This window comes from Hyla sarda, chromosome 6, assembly GCF_029499605.1.
Source record: "Hyla sarda isolate aHylSar1 chromosome 6, aHylSar1.hap1, whole genome shotgun sequence".
Taxonomy (NCBI): Eukaryota; Metazoa; Chordata; class Amphibia; order Anura; family Hylidae; genus Hyla; species Hyla sarda.
In genome coordinates this window covers 50,974,170-50,988,989 of record NC_079194.1, presented here as the reverse complement: position 1 = coordinate 50,988,989, position 14,820 = coordinate 50,974,170, and the positions used below count along the sequence as shown (strand labels likewise).

The window sequence follows — 14,820 nt, the reverse complement described above, 5'->3', positions numbered from 1 at the left end:
AAGTATAGGACAGTGGTCTACAACCTGCGGACCTCCAGATGTTGCAAAATCTGGAGGTCCGCAGGTTGTAGTCCACTTTTAGAGAAAGTTGTACTCACCTGTCCCCTGCCGCTCCGGACCGTCACCGCTCGTCACCGCTGCCTGGGATGTCGCCGTCCATCGCTGTCGCCGCGTCCCCGAGGTGTCCCCGACGCTCCAGCAAGGCCTCTGCTTCCCCGGCATCCTCGCTCTCCATCGCCGCCATCACGTCGCTACGCACGCCGCTCCTATTGGATGACGGGACGACGTGCGCAGCGACGTGATGACGACGATGGAGAGCGCCGACGATGCAGGAGATCCCGAAGAGGATGCGCCGGAGCCCCGAGGACAGGTAAGTGATCATCAGCGGACCACACGGGGCACCGTAAACGGCTATCCGGTGGCAGGTGAATTAGTCTGCGCTGCCGGATAGCCGTTTATGCGATGGCCCCGACATACAAAAGCATCGTATGTTGATGCTGCCACTGAGAGACCATCGTATGTTGAAATGATCGTATGTTGGGGCCATCGTAGGTCACTGTAGCTGGAGATGTCCGGTGAGAAGAGGAAGGAAGAAACCTTGTTGCGGTGCTCACTCGGTAATGGCTTGCGGTAGCTGAAGGAGGTGCTTATGTCCTCAGTAGGCAGTAACCGATACGGACAAGTAAAATACAGAAACAAAGTATATTTATTAGGTAATATAACGGAATACACGTTATGATGTTTCAATCAAGGCCGATAGGACGGGGAGATGACACCGGGGGCCGATCTGATAACTTTTAGTTCAGGCAGTATGGAAGTGATGACAAGTTCCCTAAAAGGTGACAATATAATACACAGAAGTAGGCTGATGGTTGAACAAGCTTAAAGCGGTACTCCGGTGAAAATTTTTTTTTTTTAATCAACTGGTGCCAGAAAGTTAAGGAGATTTGTAAATGACTTCTATATAAAAATCTTAATCCTTTTCAGTACTAATCAGCTGCTGTATGATCCACAGGAAGTTCTTTTCTTTTTTCAATTTCTTTTCTGTCTGACCACAGTGCTCTCTGCTGACACCTCTGTCCGTGTCGGGAACTGTCCAGAGCAGGAGAGGTTTGCTATGGGGGATTTGCTCCTGCTCTGGACAGCTCCTGACACAGACAGAGGTGTCAGCAGAGAGCACGGTGATCATACAGAAAAGAAATTAAAAAAGAAAAGAACTTCCTGTGGATCATACAGCAGCTGATAAGTACTGGAAGGGTTAAGATTTTTAAATAGAAGTCATTTACAAATCTCTTTAACTTTCTGGCACCAGTTGATAAAAAAAAAAAACGTTTTCACCAGAGTACCCGGTGAAGCAAAAAATAACAAAAAATAACGTATACCCTAAGGATAAGTGACAGATTGCCGGGGGGCGGGGTCATCCGACTGCTTCTTCTACAACACCAACATTTTTTTGAAAATATGGTAAACAAAAATTAGTTTTTTAAACAATTGGTCTTTTTTTGAGGATACCTTCCCTTAAAGGGGTACTCCTGTGGAAACCTTTTCTTTTCTTTTTTTTTTTTAATCAACTGGTGCCAGAAAGTTAAACAGATTTGTAAATCACTTCTATTAAAAAATCTTAATCCTTCCAGTACTTTTTAGGGGCGGTATACTAAAGAGAAATCCAAAAAAGAAATGCATTTCCTCTGATGTCATGACCACAGTGCTCTCTGCTGACCTCTGCTGTCCATTTTAGGAACTGTACAGAGCTGGAGAAAATCCCCATAGCAAACATATGCTGCTATGGACAGTTCCTAAAATGGACAGCAGAGGTCAGCAGAGAGCACTGTGGTCATGACATCAGAGGAAATGCATTTCTTTTTTGGATTTCTCTTTAGTATACAGCCCCTAAAAAGTACTGGAAGGATTAAGATTTTTTAATAGAAGTGATTTACAAATCTGTTTAACTTTCTAGCACCCGTTGATTTAAAAAAAAAAAGTTTTCCACGGGAGTACCCCTTTAAAGGAGTAAGGGATAAGTGTCACATGGTGGGGGGTATGACAGCTGGGAACCACCGCCTGGCTCTCTGCATAAAAGCAGTGTGTTGCCCATGGTACGAAGCTGTGGCTAACACGCCACCTCCATGCAGCTCTATGGGGAGAGCAATAGAGACACGAATGCTATGACTCTTCCATAGAGATACATGGAGAGAGCGAGTCGGCCACAGCTTTGTGTGGTTGTCATTCATTCATGAGGAGAGCGGGGGGCGCCGTACAGCTGATTGCGGGGGATCCCAGCAGTCGGACCCCCCTCGGATAGGGAATAGGTTTTGTTATACTCGACTACTCCTTTAAGGGTAACAGAAGAAAACCTTCCCAGCACTTCTATGCGATATTTGCCTAAATTACGGTATAAAAGTGAGTTCTGTTTATACACACGGTGACTTTGGCGTTACTTACTTGCAGTTGTTCGTTTTGACATTTCAGTAGCATATCCTGTAGTTTAGCAATAGTGGCATTGTGCTCATCTATTATCTGGTATAGCTCCATAACCTAGAAGAAAAGAGGAAAGTGCTGTCACACTAATAATAAATAAAAAGCCATATAATAGTATAGAATATTAGTATACAACCTGCTAACAGGCATAACAAAGAAAGAAACTACTAAGAAGCAAAGCAATAGCAAAACTAAGAATTGTCTAGATTTTTCATCTTTAAAGGGGTACTCCGCCACAAGACATCTTATCCCTTATCCAAAGGATAGGGGATAAGATGTCTAATCGCGGAGGTCCCACCGCTGGGGACCCCCACAATCTAGCATGCAGCACCCACCTGTAAGCACTGCAGGAAGCGCTGCAGGCTCCAAGTTTTATACCTCCCGACCACGGGGACGGAATATCGTGAAGTCAAGACTCCACCCCGTGTGACATCACGCACCACCCCCCTCAATGCAAGTCTATTGGATGGGTCATCATGCCCCTCCCATAGACTTGCATTGAGGGGGGCGGGGCGTGATGTCACACGGGGGCGGAGTCTTGACTTCACGATACTCCGTCCCCATGGTCGGGAGGTATAAAACTTGGAGCCTGCAGCGCTTCCTGCAGTGCTTACAGGTGGGTGCTGCATGCTAGATTGTGGGGGTCCCCAGCGGCGGGACCCCCGCGATCAGACATCTTATCCCCTATACTTTGGATAGGGGATAAGATGTCTCGTGGCCGGAGTACCCCTTTAATGTATTCACGCAAGTCACTATGCTCTCCTTCAGTGAAATACTTGCATTCCCCCATTAAACAACAATTCTAGAAAAGTAGGAATAAAATGACAACTGGGTGTCGCCATTTCACTTGTGTGGACAGTGTCAGACTGATTTGGGCCAAATACTTTTGACAAGAGATTTATTACTTCATGTATTGCATTTCCATGAGGAATAACAGAGGAACGGCATAATGCAGAATTGATGTTATTTTATGAGGAATGCAAGTGGAGAACTGACAAGACCCACATCTGGATCGTTCATGTGGCTGTTCACTCCCAGTTATTGGGCCATGGTTACTTTTAAATCGACATTATCAGAATCAAAAACTTTTTATATGTTGTACATCTTGGCAAAACATTAACCATTCTAATATACTTTAGAAGAAAATGGATATCCTTTTTATGGCTTATAAAAATAAAAAAAAAGACCACTAGGGGTCCCCATACCATCCCGAACATAATTCTCTCTAACTGCAGCATCATCTTTGTCCCAGCTGAAGCAAAAGACAAAGTCCAGTAAGTGAGGGCGAGACTAGCTTTCTCTGTGCTCACTCCTGTCCTATCAGACTGCAGCATGAAAACAGAGAAGGGGTTGCAGAGCAGCCTGCAGTAATTGGATGAAAAGGCACATCACAGCAGACTCAGGGAGGAAGTGTATGCATGGTGAGTGAGGGCGGGCTCAGTATTTGCCTCAGACACGCCCCTATCTGAGCAGTGAATGTCAGAATGAGTTATGTTTATTCATAACAATGCCCTTTCCACTCCTCAAAAAGACCCTTAGGGTATGTTCACACTGAGGAATTCCAGCGCAATCAACATTAACATCAGTGTGAATGGGTCTTTCGCGAGACCCGTTCACACTAAGGAATTTCCGCGACGGACAATTCCGCTGCTGAAATTGTTCCTCGCAAAGAAAGAACACGTTCATTCTCAGTGTGGAAGTCCGCGAGCTCTGCATAGCCATCAATGTGTCGGCAGCAGTATTTCGGCGGTGGCCGCCAGATGTAATCTCCGCTCGCAGAATTCAGCAGTGTGAACGCACCCTTATACTTAACGAATGTCCTGTCCCAAGACAACCTACCTCATGGTCTCTGCTCTGAAGAGTGTCCCTTAAGCTTTGCAGTAGACCTTCTTGATTGTGCGTTAGTTCTTGGGCGCCGTTCAGCTTATTTGTCAGCTGTTGCTGGGAGTCCTGTAGTGTCTGAAATAAGAGAGAAGGATTTGTTGTGATAACAATCCCTGATCTGACCATAAATGGCGAACACTGATGAATGAATGACAGGTTAGATTTATAATTAAAATGTTATTGTAATTCTCTGCTAATGTAAAATGGTTTTGCTTATTATCAATGACATGAAACAGATTCTATACAGGTAGTTAACGTGATAAAAGATCACTGCACATTAAAGGGGTTATCCTAAAATGTAGGTGTAGAGTGGTCCCTCATCTTACAATGGTCTCAGGTTACAATATTACCATACAATGATCTTTTCTGGACCATTGCAACCAAAACCCAGACTCACATACAATGCTATGGACAGTCCAGATCTGCAAAATGTGACAATGGCTGGTAGAACCGACCAATCAGAATGGGCATTCACTGGTAAAAACCCCTGTATTACTGAAGTGCATGCACTGACTGGCTGTCTGGTAGCGCCCCCTACAGTACAGGGAGGTATTACATGTTCTGTACTCTTTACCTGTACCAGGGTTAGCTGCTCCTTTGGGCACCAGGTGAGGGCGGCTTCGTGTTACTTTTTTAGGACATTGTGTGTACTGTACAGGACCCTGAAGAAGCTCCTGTCCTCTACATAGACAGTGATTACAGCTTCCAGCAGATCTTTATTACATATATATAAGAACCAGATACAGGCGCAGCACTCCAACAAAATAAGTGATTTAATATCTCATGTCAGCATTACAACGTTTCAGCTCCTCCTGGAGCCTTTTTCAAGCATGCTTGAAAAAGGCTCCAGGAGGAGCTGAAACGTTGTAATGCTGACATGAGATATTAAATCACTTATTTTGTTGGAGTGCTGCGCCTGTATCTGGTTCTTATCTTGGATGGACTCTGATCAAGTTCTTTGGGACGCTGGCACCAATTTTTTGGTTGGACTGGATAAGTAGTGCTGCTTTATTTTGGGATTATATATATATATATATATATATATATATATATATATATATATAAGGATTGCTTTATCTGTATTAGTTATCTACTTATTTTTGTTAATCCTCATTTTTTCCTATTTTTGGATGACATTTTGGGGCTTCAGAACCAATTACCAGGTTTCCATATAGTTATGGTCTCAACATACAATGGTCCCAACATACAATGGTTGTCCTGTAACTTGAGGGACCACCGCATTCCCTTTCTACTGGAAAGGTGGTAAGTAGCGGATTGAGGGGGCTCAAGTACAGTGCTCGTCTGTTTTTGGAAAACCCATATAGAGTGAATGAAGAGTAGACCACGTATGCATGCTGTCGCTCCTTTTGATGGACAAGGGACCTTAATTTTCATGATCATTGGGGGTTTCAGTGGAGAGCCCTCCATTGATCAGATACTTGTACCCTAACCATAAGTGTTCAGTTTAAAGGGGTACTCCGGGGAACTAAACCCATAGCCCATCCTTTCCCTCACAACAACCCATGTATTTGTCTAAATATCATTCATTAGCTATATAGAGCAATTTCCCTCTTTCAGCTGTCACTTACATGCAGGGAGTGAGAGAAAAACTTAATTCTCAAATTCACCCTGTCTTGGTGTAAACCCCTCACTGAGACCTATCCCCAAACCCTTTAGGACAACACCACATGCTTATTTCTGTTTGGGCTAGAGCTCTGGCTGTACAGCCACACCTCACCTCCCCCTCCCTGTGTGAGAGCTTGTGAGCCATGAGAGAAAAGCAGTGAAGATTCTCAGTCACAACTGAGCACATAGCTTCTTTTTTTCTGCTGAAGATCTAATCATTGACTGCTGCCATTCAGAGCACAGCATGATTTATTGCTGGAGGAAGTACAGTCTGAAAGAAAAAGACATGTACAGTGTGTGTGAGCTTCAGTGTAAGCCTGCACACAGATAGTGAAAGCAGTTGGCTGGCAGCAAATACACAGACCTGCACTGACTTCTGGGAGTTGTAGTCTGTGCTGCAAACAAGGAAAATGTATTTAGGAAACATCAGGGGCCAAAGGAGCTGCCAAAACCACATGGATAACTACAGGGGACACAGAACAGGTATTGTGGTGGCTTTGGGGCATTTTTATTTTTCTTAACTTTCCTGGAGTACCCCTTTAAATCTTGGGATCACCCTTTTAAACATGTCAGCAGTAGATTCTTATGCCTGGTTCACACTACAGAATTTCCAACTGGAATTCCGCTCAGGAAATTCTGCTGCATGAAGGTAACATGCAGGCGAATTGGTTTTCCGTTAACCCATTCCCTCTGTGGAATTTTCTGGTCAAAATTTCCCACAGAAAATTCCGATCAAATAATTCCGCCATAACATTGAACCTGCTCAGTGTTCTGGCGGAATTCGCGAGGCAGACATTGCCGTCTATCGGGGCAGCAATGTCTGTGCAGTCCATGTGCCGACTAAGTTGGTGCTGGCCGAATTCGGAAGCATCGGACAGAAGTTTTCCATCAGGAGCTTTTGTTAAGTAAAAAATTATTTTCTGTCTGACAACAGTGCTCTCTGCTGACACCTCTGTTTGTCTCAGGAGCTGTCCAGAGTAGGAGCAACTCCCCATAGCAAACTTCTAAGGCTAGGTTCACACTGCGGAATCTCCGGGCAGAAAATTTCCACCCGGAGATTCAGAGTGCGGACACTGAAGTCTCCAATAGACTGCAATGTGTTCCACGAATATTTCTGCATGAAGAATGAGCAACGCCATTCTTCAGGCGGAAATTTTCAAGCAGATGTTCCGTTCACAAATTCCAAAGTGTGAATTTGTGAACGGAAACCCTTTCACTACACTATACATTTTAGTAAGCAGAATTTCTGCCTGCAATTTCAAAACGAAATTGCAGGCGGAAATTCCGTAGTGTGAACCTAGCCTTATGCTTAGGACAGTTCCTGAGATAAGCAGAGGTGTCTGCAGAGAGCACTGTGGTCAGACAGAGAAGAACAACTCAACATCAGCAGCTGATAACTACTGGAGGCATTAAGATTTTTTTAATGGAAGTCATTTACAAATCTGTTTAACTTTCTGGAGCCAGTTGATATGAAAAAAAAATAAAAAAGTTTTTTTTTCCTGGAATACCCCTTTAATCCTTCCAGTACTTATCAGCTGCTGTATGCTCCAGAGGAAGTTGTGTAGTTCTTTACAGTCTGACCACAGTGCTCTCTGCTGCCACCTCGTCAGGAACTATCCAGAGCAGGAAAGGTTTGCTATGGGGATTTTCTCCTGCTCTGGACAGTCCCTGACACTGAAAGAGGTGGCAGCAGAGAGCACTGTAATCAGACTGGAAAGAACTACACAACTTCCTTGTTTCAACAGAGGAGATTAATGATTACATATCTGTAAAGTAGAAAAGCTGATTGACTGTGATGAGGAAATCTTTAGGACTGGAGCCCCCCAGGCAAGACACAAACCTTGATAACATCCTTAGACTCCTGCAGCTTTTCTTGAAGTGCTTGAGCCTCCATCTGTGCTTTCTGCAGCTCGGAGGCCTGCTGAGCCAGCAAGTTTTCATACTGCATTGCATCCTGGCTTTTTTTTTCAACCAAATTCTGCAAAGTGAAAAAAAAGGAAAATTAAAAGGTTTAGATTAATATTTTATTTGGGTAAAGTGATAGCAGAAAAATAAACATTTGCCCCCCGATGCCTTATCTTCTGTGGGAAAAAAAGGGTCTGACAAGTGTTATGGCTCCAGCGTGCTTTGAACTGTGTGTCATAAAAGGCGCAAACAGGCCCAGATTTATCAAAGAATGTCTACGGTAGAGCTGAGTGGTGGGTTTGACTAGCGTGCATCTTCAGGGGTGTGGAAATTTTATAAAAAACTACTTGTCCACGGGACTAAAATGGAGCAAAATCTACTTGTCCCTCATGACGATCCACTTGTCCGGCCAATTTCCACTTTTACGCTCTAATTTTTTCCTCCTCGCCCTATAATAGCCATAACTACCTACTATAATCATACCTTTTAATTTTTCAATAACATATTCCTGGACCAAAAAATATGTATAATATATATATTTATTTATATATATATATATATATTTTTAGGTGAAGTGAAATTGAAATAGTAAAAGATAATTTAGCAGATTTGGGGTTTTTCTTTTCTGCGCCATTTACATTGTGGTTGAGGTAACATGTTAGTTTCACACTTTAGGCCGCCTGATTACAGCAATACCAGATTTCTATAGTTTATGTCATGTTTTACAAATTTTTTTAAAATTCAGAACTTTAAAAAAAAAAAATTTTATTGCCATTTTTTACCCCTGTAGCTTTTTTTTTTTTTTTTTCACATACCAGGCTGTATGAGGGCAAATTTTTTGCGCCATAATCCATTTTTTGAATCGGTACCATTTTGGTATTGATCTGACTTTTTAATTGCTTTTTAACTTTTTTCTGGGATATTATAAAAATTGTAATTCTGTGGTTTGGTATTTTTTTTTACATTTACCGTAAAGGATACATAATGTTATATTTTAATAGGTTGTACATTTACGCACAAAGCGAAACCAAATATGTTTATTATTATTATGTTTGCATGTTTTTATATATACGAAAAGGGGGAGATTTGAACTTTTAACATAAAATGTGTTAATGTGTGTCTTTTAAACTTTTATAAAAACTTTTTTATTTTTTTATTTACACTTATTAGACTTTTAGGAGGAATCATTAGATTCCTCATACAGATGAAAAGAGTTCTATTGAACTCCATTGACCTGTGTGCTCTGCGATCCATTGATAGAGCCTGGTCCAGCCAGGATCTATCAATGACAGAGCCACGGTCACCATGGAACAGAGGTAATCCTTCCAGCTACCTCTATAGTGGATCGCCCCCCTCGCAATCACACTGCGGGGGGGGGGGGGGGGGGGGGGTCCACACCACTAGCCCACCAGGAAGCATGCACATGTCCCTTTAGATGCCGCTGTCAGCTTTGACAGAGGCGATCTAAAGGCTTAATAGCCAGCCGCTGTGATCGCCGCATGCTGGCTATTAGCGGTGGCCCCCGGCTACTGAGAACAGCCGGGGGCTGCAGAGTATGGAGCGGGCACGAGTCGGGAGCCTGCTCCATACAGACTGCAGAGCGCCGCAGCGCTTGCCAGATCCGGCCCTGCTTGCCCGAAGCCGGGCTAAGGGCCGGAAAAATTCACTTGCCCGGCGCCCAAAACTGCATGTCCCGGGCGTCAGGCAATAGGAATTCCACATTCCTGATCTTATTTATCAAGAAGGTGCAGCAGGATGATGAATTTTGCGCAGCTCTGCTGTGGTGGGAAAAGCTCTACCACATACACTTTCTAGACGTTGTGAGGGAGGGAAGTAGACACTGAATTTCACAGGTTAGGTGTTTTTACTTTCACAGAGCTGCTGGGACATTTTTACTTGCATTTTAGATGCTACAATCAAATTTGATTGCGGTGTCTAAGGGGTTAAAGCCAGGCATCACCGTGATCGGTGATGTCTGGAATTAGAGATGGGTCCTGGTGGCAGATAGCAACCAGGACCACCCAGCTATGACCCACGCTCAGCTCCTGAGTGCGCGTCATAGAAGGGGCGTGGGACGCTGTCGCCCACAAGAGGTTAAAGGTTGAATTGTGGAAGGCAGAAGTGATTCTCACGCCTACTGGTAGGTGGTGTAGCTTTGCGCCTAAAAAAAAAAAGTACATTTGCGCACAAAATAGCGACTTTTGACAAAAGTCGCAAATGATAAATATGTGAATACTGCACGGTCAAAAAGAAAAAGTTCTGCGAGTAGGCAAAAAGAGTGAAACTGTCTATATCAAAAGACGCATAAAAGTCTCAAAATATGCTGCTTGCGCCTGAACTGCGCCAAAACATAGATTAAAAAAAAATGCTCTGAAAGCAATGATAAATCTCCCCCACAATCTTTGAAGCCGCAGTCTAACTCGGGGCATCGGGAACATTCACTGTAGACCGGTGTAGTGTCATATTTTGTGTTTTTCTGTAGAATGTGTTACATGACTGCATTTTCCAGTGCTGGACTATGATTGGCTGACACGCGCACACCTGCCCCCTACCATTGGTTCCCTGGTGCGTGTCACATGACCACATATATGCTGTCTCAAACACTGTTCTCTTCAGTGTGAGTTCGGCTACCACAGCATGAAGATGTCTCCTGCTGTGATAGCCCAAGCGATGCGGCTGCAATGTTATTCGCGCTGCTGTAATGCCATTGATTCCCCGCTATAGGGACCGTGCGCTCACGGGGGGGGGGAGGGATCTCAGCGCTGCAGCTGACATTACATTCATTCCCCACCCGTGGGTGTCATAAGCTGAGCACAGAGGCTGGCATCTCACACAGATCCCCCTGCGGGCGCACGGTCCCCATAGCCGGGAATCAATTACATTATAGCTGCAGCGCGAATAACATTGCAGCCGCAGCACTTGGGCTATCACAACAGGAGACATCCTCATGCTGTGGTAGCCGAACTCACACTGAAGGGAACGGTGTTTGAGACAGCATATATGTGGTCACTAGACACGCCCCCCCACCCAGGAACCAATGGTAACGGGCGGGTGTGCTCGTGTCAGCCAATGGACTAGAAAGTGCTGAGTCATGTAACACATTCCACGGCAGAACACAAACTATGGCACTACACCGCCTACAGGTTGCGCCGGCCTTGATGGAAGGTACCAAATGTCTCCTTGTCCCGGCAGCTAACAGTCTCTGCAGTTTGTAATGTAAATTGCAGCAGACAGATTCCTTTTAATCCCCCCGGACCACCACCATCCTCTAAACATGCACACGCTAAACCTGTGTGTGTAAAAAAGGGAAATAAGCTGCAGCAAAACCCCCATAGGAACAAAGATGTTAAAATCCAACATGGAGAGGATCCTTCTTTCTGCTGATGGATAAGAGTCAGTCGCCCGGTACATTTTCTAGTTTTGTCTAATATGTATTTTCCCACCTTTGCCCTCTAACATCTCTAAAATCTCCTCCTCACGCACTTACTCTACATAATCCATCCTTTACCCCCACTGTGCATCCATAGAAACCCGTTAGCACTGGATTATAAGCAATTAAGGCCAATAATGTAATGTAATTACATTGATCTTATTAGGATTACAGAAGATCTGGATATCGACACAGGGAGTACCTTATTAACCACTTCACGATCAGACTGGTTCACACTCATTTTTGCATTGTGGTTGACACTTACGGAATCAATAATGACCCAAGCTGGTTTTACATAGCCATAATTTGTAATATAATAATTATTAGCTTTGCAGTGATCCCTCAACTTACAATGGCCTCAACATACAATAGTTTCACCATACAATGGTCTTTTCTGGACCATTGTAACTTGAAACCAGACTCAACATACAATGGTACCGACAGTCCGGATCTGTGAAACGTGTCACAACTGGAGGAACTGACCAATCAGAAAGGGCATTTTACTGGTAAATCACCTCTATTACTGAAGTGTATGCACTGACTGGTGTCTGGTAGTGCCCCCTACAGTACAGGGAGGAACTACAAGTTCTGTACTACTCCTTACCTGTGCCAGGGTTAGCTGCTCCTTTAGACACCAAGTAAGGGCGGCTCCATTTAGGACACTGTGTACTGTATAGGACCCTGAAGAAACTCCTGTTCTCTACATAAACCATTGTTTTCCAACTAGGGTGCCTCCAGCTGTTGCAAAACTACAACTCCCAGCATGCCCGGACAGCCAACGGCTGTCCGGGCAAGCTGGGAGTTGTAGTTTTGCAACAGCTGGAGGCACCCTGGTTGGAAAACACTGACATAGACAGTGATTTACAGCTCCCAGCAGATCTTTCTTACTTTTATATGTAAGGATTTGCTTTATCTATATTTGTTATCTACTTATTTTCTTTAATCCTCACCTTTTCCTATTTTTGGATGACATTTTGGGGCTTCAGAACCAATTACCAGGTTTCCATAGAGTTATGGTCTCAACATACAATGGTTTCAACATACAATGGTCGTCCTGGAACCGATTAATATTGTAACTTGAGGGACCACTGTACTTTGTTATAGTTTATTTTTTTATTACATTAACAGCAATATAAATAACATAACAATTAACCCCTTAAGGACTCAGCCCATTTGGGCCTTAAGGACTCAGACAATTTTATTTTTACATTTTAGTATTTTCATCCACAGACTAGTATGAAGGTTTGTTTTTTGTGCGACCAGTTGTCCGTTGTAATGCCCTCACTCACTTTACCATAAAATGTATGGCGCAACCAAAAAAATACTATTTGTGTGGGGAAATTAAAAAGAAAACCGCAATTTAGCAAATTTTGGAAGGTTTCGTTTTCACGCCGTACAATGTACAGTAAAAATGACGTGTTCTTTATTCTTTGGGTCAATACGATTAAAATGATACCCATGATAACATACTTTTCTATTACTGTTATGCTTAAAAAAAATCGCAAACTGCTTAACCAAATTACCGTATATACTCCAGTATAAGCCAAGTTTTTCAGCACGATTTTTCGTGCTGAAAACGCCCCCCCCTCGGCTTATACTCGAGTGAACAAAAGACGCTTCTGGCATAGCTGTTAGGGGATGAGCCAGGCCATCCATCTTCAGCCATCTATGCTGCAGGGACGGTCCGGTGGGGAGGGTTAGTCGTTCTGGGCTGTCCATCTTCACCGGAAGGCCCTCTTCTCCTCTCCGGGCCAGCCCCAAACTAGTGATGCTGCATTGACGCCACTGCACAGGGACGTTCATGTGCAGGGACGTCACGGACGTCTGCTGCGCACGGACGTCCCTGCGCGTCGTCGTCAACGCAACGTCACTAGTCCGTAGCTGGCCCAGAGAAGAGGGCCTCCCGGTGAAGCTGGACAGCCCGGAACGACTAACCCTCCCCACCGGACCGTCTCTGCCGCATAGATGGCCGAAGATGGACGGCCCGGACTAGCTACCCCTTCCTTCCCACCGAGAAAGCAACAACTGGGGAGGGGAGTAGAAAACAAAAGGGGGGGGGGGGGTCTGGATGATGAAGGGATTGACAGGCGGTGATGAAGAAGGGGGGGATGATGACGAGGGGGATGATGACAGGGTGATAATGATGAGGGTGATAATGACGGGGGTCTGGATGATGACATGGGGGGGATGATGTATTTCCCACCCTAGGCTTATAGTCAAGTCAATAACTTTTCCTAGGTTTTTGAGGTGAAATTAAGGGCCTCGGCTTATATTCGGAATGGCTTATACTCAAGTATATACGGTAGTATGTTTAAAATCCCCCTATTTTGAAGACCTATAACTTTTTCATTTTTCCGTATAAGCGGCGGTATGAGAGCTAATTTTTTGCGCCGTGATCTTAAATTTTTATTGATACCATATTTGCTTATATAAAACTTTTAATACATTTTTTATTAATTTTTGGGGGAATAAAATGTTATAAAAGAGCAGCTATTTTGGACTTTTTTTTACGTTCACCGTACGGTATCATTAACATTTTATTTTAATAGTTCGGATATTTACGCACGCGGCGATACCAAATATGTATATAAAAATAAATTTTTTTTTTTACACTTTTTGGGGGTGAAATAGGGAAAATGGGACAATTTACATTTTTATTGGGGGAGGGAGTTTTCAAATTTTTTTTTTACTTTTTAACTTTTATTTTTACACTTTAATAGTCCCCATAGGGGACTATTTATAGCAATCATTCGATTGCTAATACTGTTCAGTGCTATGCATAGGACATAGCACTGATCAGTATTATCGGTCATCTTCTGCTCTGGTCTGCTCGATCGCAGACCAGAGCAGAAGACCCGTGGAAGGCAGCAGAGGCAGGTGAGGGGACCTCCGTCTGCCGTTCTGGATGATCGCCGCGGCAACGCTGCTCCAGGTTTTGGATAGGGGAAAAAATGTTTTTTCCCGGAATACCCCTTTAAAAAGGAATTAAGCATGACTGGAACACTAGAAACTGCCTCTACTTAGTACTTAGTACTGTCACTTTTCAGGCCGATAACGTACACCGATATTCCGGTATAACTTATCGGCTATTTCACCCCCCCATCCCCCGGCGGGGCAAAAGCCTTTGCAGATCAATGATTTAAAGCGGGCCCCATCGCCTCCCCCCCCATCCTCTGCCCACATACCGCCGCCGCCCCCCCATCCTCTACCCACATACTGCCGCTGCCCCATCGCCTCCTCCCAACCCCGGTGTTATAATTACCTGTTCCCTGGGGTCCGCAATACTTCTGGCTCCGGCGGCGTCTTGTGCTGTAAGGGTGGGTTCACACTACATTTGTAGTGTACGGTTGGTGGATCCGGTTGGGAGGGGCAAAAACCGGCCGCTCCAGTATCCCAGCCGGATCCAGCCCGAACCCCATTCATTTCAATGAGCCGACCGGAGTCAAACGCTGACTCCGGTTGTCTCATTTTTGCCCCGTATACGGTTTTTTGACCGG

The 14,820-nt window shown here is 44.3% G+C and overlaps 1 protein-coding gene across 1 annotated transcript in view; it reads right to left on the bottom strand.

Annotated features, from left to right (window-relative positions):
* PDE4DIP (phosphodiesterase 4D interacting protein) overlaps window positions 1-14,820 on the bottom strand; it is a 190,313-nt gene that overhangs the window by 99,321 nt on the left and 76,172 nt on the right. The window contains exons 7-9 of the mRNA XM_056528102.1: window positions 7,829-7,966; window positions 4,318-4,437; window positions 2,443-2,535 (exon numbers count right to left, since the gene is read on the bottom strand). Of these exons, the coding sequence (XP_056384077.1) occupies window positions 2,443-2,535; window positions 4,318-4,437; window positions 7,829-7,966 (351 nt within the window). The remainder of the gene's footprint in view (window positions 1-2,442; window positions 2,536-4,317; window positions 4,438-7,828; window positions 7,967-14,820) is intronic.